The 12,458-nt window shown below is 28.0% G+C and overlaps 1 protein-coding gene across 1 annotated transcript; it reads left to right on the top strand.

Annotated features, from left to right (window-relative positions):
* The first annotated feature begins 10,966 nt into the window (after positions 1-10,966).
* LOC139888160 (uncharacterized) lies at positions 10,967-12,200 on the top strand. Its single transcript, XM_071871190.1, has 3 exons — positions 10,967-11,042; positions 11,119-11,778; positions 11,893-12,200. The coding sequence occupies exons 1-3, from the start codon at positions 10,967-10,969 to the stop codon at positions 12,198-12,200; spliced, it is 1,044 nt and encodes a 347-aa protein (XP_071727291.1).
* Positions 12,201-12,458: the final 258 nt, after the last annotated feature.

Raw genomic sequence — 12,458 nt, 5'->3', positions numbered from 1 at the left:
ATGTGTATATATAAATATATATATAAATATATGTATAATATATATAATAACATGAACATTAATAAACAATTTATTGTTATAAATAAATATGTAAAATAAAATACAATGTAATAAAAACTATTATTTTATATATAATATATGTATATTACTTGTGTATATATATTGTTATATTTAATTTAATTATTTAATATATATTTATTTGCGTAGTAAATTTTGTTATTTAAACTGTTTATATATATACATAGTGTATATTAAATATAATTAATTTTGAGCTTAAATGGTAAATGTCTGTAACTTTCGGTTGACGTTTAATTATTTTTAAAATAGGTCTAATATATATATATGAAGTTTTAAAATAAAAGTTGGTCCAAAGTGTGATTAAAAAGATAATAGTTTTGATAAATATTTTTTTACCTTTTCAATCTAAGTTTTTGTACTCCGTACATATAATTTGGAACAGAAAATAAATAATTATCGAATTTTTTTGATCAGGTTTCAAACAGGTAATGAGTGAAATAATTAAATATGTTTAATCTAAAAATTTGGGATTTTTAGGAACACCTTTATATATTAACTGTTTAGCAATAGACACGATAGTGCTCCGTTGTCGGTAGAATAAAACAGATGTATGGCTGCTTAACTATTTATGTACTGTACATATGAGTAATCAATCAAATTACTATTTGTGCTTCTTTATCCATTATCTAATTAATATATAAGCATATACGTACACTTACAAATTATTAATATGATCAACCATCAAATGTTCTCTTCCTTTCCTTGTTTCTTGTCAAACCCAAGCTTCATCACCATCCTAAACACCACTATACCGCCACCCTAATGCCATCAAGAACCGCCATCGACCACTGATTAAGCCACTACCTCAAGCCTCCTTCACCTTCAACAATCATCTTGAACCACCATGAAACCCACCACCACCATTGACAACCATCATAACTGTAAACCCTCTTAATCTCTCTCTTCTCTCTCTCTAACCTCGTCCGCCATCACAACCACCATCGTTGTAAACCTCCATGTACCATCACCTTTATGTTATTTTTTTCTTCGAATGATACACCCATTTTTTTCTGTTTTCATCGCTGTAAACCACACCTCCACCACCACTATAATCAAGCAAACTGCTGCCACTGGGTTCCGTTTCTTCACAACCATTAACCACCACTTCCACCTCCATAATCCACCACTTTCTTTTCCAAGAATCACCACCAACCACCACATGATTTCTGTTACGCTACTGATGCAACCATCGTGAACTCGTGACTGCAGCTACTTCTGTTTAAAACTCACTCATTTCAGTTGAGGGTGATGTTGATGTGTTATGATACGATGTTAGAACAGTGTAAATAACTCGATGATGGTATACGGATGATATGAGGATGATGGTAATGATACATATGATCACACTTAATTATGTAGTTAATTATACGAAGTATTATTATGTATTGGCCAAAATACATTTGTTATGATTACGATTAGATAATCACAAGATGAAAAGCATGATTGTTATGTTAAAGATGATGATGACGATGAAGGAGAAACAGATACAGTATAGGATAAATAAGTTTAAGTTATGAATTATAGCAGAAATGGAATGGCAGTTGGATGGTTGGAGCGCTTGTGTTTAAACGAGAGGTCCTGAGTTCGAACGCAGGCCACTACAAATTTTTTAATTATAAGAGAAACTGATGTTGGGCCGATTTACTTGCTGTTGGGCTTGAGAAATTGCCTGTTGGGCCGAAGGTATACTCTTGGGTATATATATGTTTCTGTTGGGTTTATAAGTTAAGATGATGATGTATGAGATCTGAGATAATACGGGTTAACATATTTGGGAGTAAAATAAATTCATGAAGTGAGCAAACAGCTCAATGGCGTAAAGGCTAAGTTGTCTAGTATGAGGTCATGGGTTCGAGTCCCGGCTCGAACACTTTATTTTATTTCAAGCCTTTTTAAGGTAGTCTTAACATTATTATTATTATTATTATTATTATTATTATTATTATTATTATTATTATTATTATTATTATTATTATTATTATTATTATTAGTTTTATCATTTTTATTATTAATGTAAGTATTATTATTACTATCATTATAATTATTAATTATTAATGAAAGTATTATTATTATTATTATTATTATTATTATTATTATTATTATTATTATTATTATTATTATTTTATAAAAACTGTCATTTTTATTAAGAGTATCATTTTTATTATTATCACTTTTTATCAAAATTATTATTATTATTATTATCATTATCATTATTTTAACAATAATAATATTATTTATATATTATTATTATTATTATTAATACTAGTACCACTATTATTATTATAATAACTATTATTATTACTAATATTATTGTAAAATAAAACAACTTTTTATTTATTATTATTATTATCAAGACTATTTTATCACATACATATTAGTTATATAAAAATCATAGTTACTACATATAACATAACTATATTAATACTTTTATAATAAGTATTAATAAATGCAATTAATTAGGTTATTAATAAAACACCTAATTAACATAACAATTAAATCACCAATGATATATATAAATTTGTTCGATTACGATTATATGTATTAATATACATATAAATGATATAGGTTCGTGAATCCGAGGTCAACCCTACATTGTTCAATGTCGTCATATGTATTTTTACTACAAAATACAGTATGATGAGTTTCATTTGCCTTTTTACCCTTTATATTTTTGGACTGAGAATACATGCGAAATTTTTATAAATGTTTTACGAAATAGACACAAGTAATCGAAACTACATTATATGGTTGAATGATCGAAGCCGAATATGTCCCTTTTTGTTTGGTAGCCTAAGAATTAGGGAACATCACTAATTTTGAGAATTAGTGCACGCCTAATTGACGTGAATCCTAAAGATAGATCTATTGGGCCTAACGAACCCCATCCAAAGTACCGGATGTTTTAGTACTTCGATGTTGTTTTATCATGCCCGAAGGATTTCCCGGAATGATAGGGGATATTCTTATATGCATCTTGTTAATGTCGGTTACCAGGTGTTCAATCCATATGAATGATATTTTTGTCTCTATGCATGGGACGTATATTTATGAGAACTGAAAATGAAAATCTTGTGGTCTATTAAAATGATGGAAATGAATGTTTATGATAAACTAATGAACTCACCAACCTTTTAGTTGACACTTTAAAGCATGTTTATTCTCAGGTATGAAAGAAATATTCCGCTGTGCATTTGCTCATATTAGAGATATTACTTGGAGTCATTCATGACATATTTCAAAAGACGTTGCATTCAATTCGTCGAATTCATCAAGATTATAACTAAGTCAATTATAGTTGGATATATTATGAAATGGTATTGCTGCCCTCAACTTTCAATGAAATGAAAGTTTGTCTTTTAAAACGAATGCAATGTTTGTAAAATGTATCATATAGAGGTCAGGTACCTCGTGATGAACCAAATGTAATGTATTCTTCCAGATGGATTAGGACGGGTCGTTTTAAAAATCTTTTTGTAACAAGTATGGAAATTACTCCTGTAATATTAATATAAATTTATATTTATATTATGATATCAGTGTTGTTTCATTTTTTCTTCTTATTTTTGCTGATAACAATTTCTGTATTGCTAACATCACTATAGTTACTAAACAATTATTTTAAGTATACTAGAATAAACTAATAAACACTAATATAAATAGTTCTTAGTTGATTCGAAATTGTGAGTACTTTCAAATCAAATTGACCATAGACTAATTCCTACATTATAGGGATGTAAATTCCTATTACCAATAAAGTCAAGTACAACACAAAACATTTATTTATCCGTTGGTATTTAGTCAATAACCATAATCTCATTTTCAAATTTAAAATTTGAAATTGTGGATCATAAGAAATATAATCCTTCATTATCTTCAAAAACCATAGTTTTAGGATATGTTTGATAAAACTTGATTGACATGAATAATAACTTGAGAAGATCTTTATGTTTAAATAAATCAAAACAAAATGAGACAAATGTTTCGGAACCAGTTACAAATAAGCAAAAATACCCTACAATGATGAAGGATTCTTTTGATGTTAATGCATCAAATCCAGGTACTATTTACTGTTTTTATTAATCTGAATGTTAGAGAAAGTTACTCTTGGCATATATTTACAGATTTAGTATTCAGGCATATTCACTATATATCAAATTTAAATACTAATACATCTCTATTATTGTTAGAAATTTCTTCCACTTCAAAAACAATCGTTGGTAACATTATGATGAAACACAAAAAAGAAAATAGAACAACAGCAATTGGTCAACAATCCTCACCATCGTGTTCAATACTAACAGGTGTTTCATGCTATTACAACTATATCTTTTGTAATCTATGGTGTATATATGAAAAATGAATTCATTCTGGATTTTTAAACTAAAATCTAATACATTGGTTATTCAGATATAACCAACACAACTGGATCAAAGTTTATGACTTCATCTAGAACACAATATACATCAAATATGATGAAAGAAAACGTTTTTGAACATACGACATATACAACGGGTGCTTGTTCATATTACATTGCAACTCCTGCACCGCTAACACCATCTTTGAGAATATCAAATCAATCACTTACTAATAGTGACAAATGTTACACTACATCATACAGTGGATCCAAAGGTAATTATTTGTGACATATATAATATTCAAACCTGTTTTATTTTTAAAATGTACATACTTACTATTTTAGTCTGCATTTTTACAAGTACGGTCAAAGTGGAATCAAAACAACAGGTATCGAAAGGAAATATTACACCGATACCTTTTGACATTGACCAAGCAAACTCCGATGATCTTCAAAATAAATCATTCAAAGGAACTTAAAGGGTAAACTATTATATATATTTTAAAGTAAACCAATAAATTGTTATTTTTGGCAGACTACGTTGATTACGGGGATCTTACTTATATATGTTACGCTTGTGGTGCTAAATTATGGCATAAAGAGACGAAAGTAGGAAAAAAAAACAAACGATTTCACCCGGGCATTCTCACTTTGTTGTTTGAAAGGTAAAATAGCGCTTCTCGAGTTCAACAAATCTCCTCCTAAACTCATTTGGGATCTATATACTAACAATCATCCAAAGAGTCAACATTTCATTGAGAATGTTAGACAGTACAACATGATTTTTTTCATTTACTTCCAGGGGTGGCAAGGTGGATGATCTTGTAAACAAAAGTCGTGGCCCTTATACATTTTGTATTCGTGGTCAAAATTGTCACCAATATGGAGGTTTAATACCAACGGATGGTCGAAAACCAAGATTCGGACAGTTATACATATATGATACTGTAAATGAAATAAATAACAGGAAAAAATCAATCAGGTATGATTCGTCTAATTCATATAGATTAACATCAAATAACCAATCAGGTATGATTAGTCTGGTGATCTGTTTTTTCTTAGAATTCTACTCAACAAGGTTAAAGGTCCAACTTCCTATCAAGATATCCGGATGGTAAATGGTCAGGTATTTAATAGCTACAAAGACGCTTCTATGATTTAGGTTTATTGGATGATGATAAGGAGTATATAGAAGGTATACAAGAGGCGTTTTTTGGGGAGGGTGATCATTTCGTCAGAAAATTATTTGCATAATTGTGACGACCCGGAAATTTCCGACCAAATTTAAACTTAATCTTTATATGATTCCGACACGATAAGCAAAGTCTGTAATGTTGAGTCTCAAAAATTTTGGAATTATATTCAGGTAATCAATTACCCTTTTGACTGTGCTCGACGATTCACGAACATTTATGTGCATATAGATTTGCATATATAATATATAGTTATATTAATTGAAAACATTAACAAAGTATTAGATGTATAATATTTTACATAAACGTATTTGTTTCAATATATGTTTAATATATTTATCGATGGAATTAAAAGATAATATCAAATGATTGAATTATCTGATGTATTGTGATATTATGATAAGTCTCCGTTGAGAGGTCCACTATGATTTAAGAAATCTTTCCTTTTAACGGTATTCGGAATAATTGGTAAAGTGAATTACAAGTAGGAACAAAAGTGTCGATTAACGGTAACTGGACAAAAGTTAGTGGAGATTCCTGCTTAACTTTTAACGTATACTTTACACTATATTTCCTCGTGTCTTTTGATAAGTTAATTATGTAGCTTTCATAATGATTGATCATGTAGAATAAATAATTGAGACAAGGTTCATCGACTAGATAAACCCATTTGTCATGTTACATTAGGATGATTTCATACGTATGATTATCTTTTAGACTTAACCCTACGATTCACGAATAAACTGTAAGTTAAAAACTTGAAACCTGTTATGATTTATATATGATTTTACTTTCTTAAACAAAAATGTTTTTCGATATAATAAACTTTTATTATTAAGAACGTTTTATGATATAACAATTTCTATTATTAAAACCTTTTAATGAAATGATCTTAAATATAAGTAGTTTTGAAAAACTAAATATTATATTGTTAAAATATTTCCAATAAATATAATATGTACAAATTATATATTCCTAAATGATAATATATATTTTATAACGTAGTAAAATGTTATATTAATTTAAATATAAAACAATTTGATTATATTTATTTTATTGTAATAAAAATTTTAAATAATATTAAAGATATTTTGGAATGTTAATATATATATATATATATATATATATATATATATATATATATATATATATATATATATATACTTTATAACGTAATGAAATATATTATTAGAAAATATTAACTTAAATGTAAAACATTTTGCTTATATTATCTTTCTTATAATAAAGATTTTAAATAATATTATTCAACATATTATATAAATAACGAGACAATGATTTTAAGAAGGAAATGACCATAACACTCAAAAGTATAAGTTGCATTTCAATTAATATAATTATTGGTGAAATAAGTCTAATTATTGATAAAAGTACGTGTCACGAAACGTAAGTACAAGTTTTCTAAGCGTACGAAAGGACGTTCGAAAAACCGAAATCGGTACGTAAGTCGAGCGTCAACGTACAATTCATCGGTGCTAAAATTATAAATCAACTATGCACGAGAATATAATATAATATTTAATTAATTCTAAAGATTAAATATATTATATATTAAATAATATATAAAAACTAGTGTCAATATGTGCGAATGCGAATGAGCTGTCAATATTTGCTCATGCGATCACATGGGCATCACACCCAAACCTCATGCGATCGCATGAGGGGTAGGTAGCTGAGTTGATTATAAAAGGAACTCGATCTCTCTGCTTGCTCGATTATCTATCTCTCTAAATCTATATACTCCGTAGTTATTTATTTATTTTATTAATCTTATTATTATTAAAGATTATTATTATTAATCTTATTATATTAATATTAGTATTATTAGTATTAGTATTATTATTATACATAAAATATTACGACGAGGTCATGAGGAAGTTATTTCAAACGGGTTTTTCGAGTGGGATAGAGCTAAGGAAATTATGGGTTATAGTTATGGAGGTTATGGGTATTGTTCGGGGGTATAGCTCATGAGGTCATCCTAGCATTTATCTTTTCCATTGCGTCTACGTACTTTCCTGCAATATTGAATCACAATATTGATACGTGAGCATTCATATCTTATCTTTTATATATTAATAGTGTATCCCTGACTAGTGCTCGAGTATATATGATTATGCATGCTTGTATGTTTAATTTTCGTCGTTAAATAGTTTATTATAAATCATGAATTTAATATATATGCTACTGAGATAAGGTATATGATATGCATGTCGTTGAAAAGCTGGCGAAAAATTAATAACTTTTCATTTAGAAAGCGTATGGTTTCGATGAACGGATTAAAAGATATGGTCAACTGAATTATCATTAATTCTAATATTATTATTATTACTATCGTCGTTATTGTTATCGTTATTATTATTATTATTATCTAATAATAATTATTATTATTATTATTATTATTATTATTATCATTATCGTTATCAATATAAGTATTATCATTAAAATTGTTATTATTTATACTATCATTATTATCACTAAGGTTATTATTAATATTATTATTATGATTATTATTATAAATATTATTATTATTATCATTATTATTAGTATTATCATTAGTATTAGTATTATTATAATTATTATAATTAGTATCATTAGCATTAAAACTAATATTAGTATCATCTAATTATTATGATTACTATTATTATCATTATTATGAATGCGATATAAAAGAGGACTAAAAGCTATTAAACAAATCGATTAGGAAATAATGAGTATAAGTATCATGATGAAATTAAAATATTGTAAGATATTGATTTAGATAAAAATATCGTTTTCATTATTTTATCATTATTATTATTATTATTATTATTATTATTATTATTATTAAAAGTATCATTTTTAAAATTATCATTTTTAATAGAAATATCATTGTTATTATAAAATATCATTATTATTATTATTATTGTATTATTATTACCAATATACCTATTAGACAAAATCTTATAAATAGTACTATTCGTTTTTCCAATTTTCACAAACTTAACCCCTTTACTTTTATTAAAATATAAATCGAACCCCCACTTTATACTATTTGTTTTTTCAATTTTCAACTATTAGACAAAATCTTATGAATAGTACTATTCGTTTTTCCAATTTTCACAAACTTAACCCCTTTACTTTTATTAAAATACAAATCGAACCCCCCAATTTATACTATTCGTTTTTTCAATTTTCACAAACTTAACCCCTTTACTTTTATTAAAATACAAATCGAACCCCACAAACTTAACCCCTTTACTTTTATTAAAATACAAATCGAACCCCACAAACTTAACCCCTTTACTTTTATTAAAATACAAATCGAACCCCCACTTTATACATATATTCTAAATTATTATTAATCTCATCACTAACACTAAAAATACTGAATAATAACACCCGCCACGCTTTACCGACTTGTACACTGCGCTCAAACAGTAGGACCCACATAGGCCACTACTGTGCTAATATTTTTTTTCCTCCAACGATAAAAGACGCAACTTTCGTAAAAGGAACAACCCTTCAATGCTACCAAAAGATGTCCAAAAACATTCTTTTTTACAAAATAGATCAACTAACTTTTTTTTTTTAAAATAAAACCCGAACGCTAAAAGAAGCAACTTTCACAAAAGGAACAACCCTTCAATGTTAGATGTCAAAAAAATTCTTTTTTACAAAATAGATCAAGACTTTTTTTTAACTCGCATTCAAAACGGAGCCCCCGGCGCAAAACGAGGGCTCCACAACTAGTTATTAACAATTATCATTTTGAATAGAATTATTATTTTTATATAAAATATTATTATTACTATAGTAAAATTTAAAAGTATTTTTATTATTAAAATTATCATGATTAAAATTACCATTTTATTATAATTAATATCATCATTAGTAAATAAATATTGTTATTATTAGTATTAGAAGAATAATAATAATTATTATTATTATTACAAAATAATACAACTTTTACTCATTATTATTATCATTAATATTATTTTATCAAATAAATACGTGGTATAAAGATATTTTTACCACACGTAATATAATTACATTAATAATACATACCACTATATTTTTATGATATTGAGTGAACTGTATAAATTTTATTACTTGAAATATATAAAAGTATATTTTCATCATATATAAATTTTAATATAAATTTTTAATTATTAATAAATGACTTGTATTATTTAATTTAATAAAATCTGATAAATATATTTAAATATATAAAACGACTATATTTAAGTTATATAATAAACATGTATAGATTTTGGAAGTCATTTTGGGTCAAGTTGACTTTTGTTGACTTTTGCATATCGATCTCGAGCATTAGGATTGTGATACACTACGACTTGACCTAAAATTGTTAGACAGATATTGATCAACATATAAATATATATACTTAATATAAGTTCGTGAATTCGAGGCCAACCTTGCACTTGTTCATTGACATCATATGCATAATTACTACGAAATACAGTATCGTGAGTTTCATTTGCTCCCTTTTTAAATGCTTTTGCAATATATATTTTTGGGACTGAGAATACATGCACTGTTTTTATAAATGTTTGACGAAATAGACACAAGTACTTGAAACTACATTCTATGGCTGGATTATTAAACTGGATATCGCCCTTTTAGTCTTGTAATCTAAGAATTTGGGAACAGACCCCCAAATTGACGCGAATCCTAAAGATAGATCTATTGGGCCCAACAAGCCCCATCCAGGTTATGAATGCTTTAGTACTTCAATTTTGATATACAAATGAGTGTACCTGTATATTTGGGGATATTCTATATGCATATTGTTAAGGTCGGTTACCAGGTATTCACCATATGAATGGATTTTATACAGATGAGTGTTTATGTATGATGATTTTTGCATATGAGTGTTCATGCAGTTAACTATGAAAATTAAATCTTGTGGTCTAGTAAAATTATTGAAATGATTGTTATGATAAACCTATGAACTCACCAACCTTTTGGTTGACACTTTAAAGCATGTTTATTCTCAGGTATTAAAGAAATCTTCCGCTGTGCATTTGCTCATTTTAGAGATATTACTTGGAGTCATTCATGGCATATTTCAAAAGACGTTGCATTCGAGTCGTTGAGTTCAACAAGATTATTATTAAGTCATTTATAGTTTGGATATATTATGAAATTGTATGCATGCCTGTCAACTTTCGATGTAATAAAAGTTTGTCTTTTACAAAACGAATGCAATGTTTGTAAAATGTATCATTTAGAGGTCAAATACCTCGCAATGTAACCATATGTTATTGTATTCGTCCTTATGGATTAGGACGGGTCGCTTCAATAATTACTATTATCTAACACTATGAGTCGACCTGAAGTTGTATTTGAGAAAACATTTCGGTATTTTTCAGTGGATATCGTTCATCCCCACAGAACAGGTAACGATATTTAAATTATATTATACTTAAATTGTCATATTTACTATATTAATAAATCAAATTTAATTCATTGCAGGAACACAAATTGAGTCTGAACTATTAAAAGATTTAACTTTACAAGCGATTGACAAATTACTTCAACGCAATAGTAGTTCATTGAGAAGTTTTAATTCAATGCATTGCCCATCGAATCATACAAGGAATATTTCAGAAAAACATCTTATTATAGATGAGCTCTCCTACGACAAAAGTACACTTGCAAATGAACATTCTGATTTCATTACAAAGTTAACATCCGAACAAAAGGAGGCATACGATCAAATAATAAAAGTTGTTGATCACGGCAAAGGAGTTGTGTTCTTTTTGTACGGTTATGGTGGTACTGGAAAAACCTTCCTTTGGAAAACACTCTCAGCTGCATTGCGCAGTAAAGGAGAAATTGTTTTAAATGTTACGTCAAGTGGGATAGCAGCTTTGCTATTATCTGGAGGTCGGACAGATCATTCACGTTTTCACATACCGCTTCATCCTACGGATGAGTCATTTTGTACTATTTCTCCAAGCAGCAAATTGGGTGAGCTCATTAGGAGGGCAAAAATGCTTATTTGGGATGAGGCCTCTATGGTTAACATGATGTACGTTGAAGCACTGGATCGTTCTATGCGTGATATATGTCGTCAAGCCAATCCTGATAGCATGGATACTCTGTTTGGGGGTAAAACAGTTGTGTTTGGTGGTGATTTTAGACAAATATTACCTGTTATTTAAAAAGGTAAAAGAGAAGATATAGTAGATGCATCTCTAAATTCTTTCTATTTGTGGGATTATGTTACTGTTTTAAAACTTACAGTTAACATGAGATTATGTGGTATTGAAGCTGATGCCGATACTAGAAGTTTTGCTCAATGGATACTTGACATAGGCAACGGTGATGTTGGTGAATCTGAAGACGGAGTTTTTGATATTGAAATTCCACAAGATCTTTTGATAACAGATGTTAATGATCCAATTGGTTCTATCATCTCAACTATTTATCGAGATTATCTTCTTAATCTTGGCAATCCAGAATATTATCAGCAATGTGCAATTCTTGTTCCAACTCATCAAGTAGTTAAAATCATTAATGATAGAATGATGATGTGTTTAGAAGGAGAGTAAAGGTCATATTTGAGATCAGACAGTATATGTGCGTCACAGAGAGACGCTGACTTTAATAATGAACTATATACTATCGATTTCCTAAATAGTATTGAAGTTAGTGGCTTACCTGTAGCGACCCCGACAAATCGTCAAGTGACGGTGTCGACTACGTAGGTCCCATTACATGGTCATAAGTCTTTAAGACAACGTTTGACCAAAATATGTCGCATTCATTTCAATGTAAAAGGGTGTTTCAAGTTTACAAAAAGAAGTTCG

Source organism: Rutidosis leptorrhynchoides, chromosome 2, assembly GCF_046630445.1.
Source record: "Rutidosis leptorrhynchoides isolate AG116_Rl617_1_P2 chromosome 2, CSIRO_AGI_Rlap_v1, whole genome shotgun sequence".
In the NCBI taxonomy this organism is placed as follows: Eukaryota; Viridiplantae; Streptophyta; class Magnoliopsida; order Asterales; family Asteraceae; genus Rutidosis; species Rutidosis leptorrhynchoides.
The sequence above is the reverse complement of the archived record's forward strand: the minus strand, read 5'-3'. Positions and strand labels throughout refer to the sequence as shown.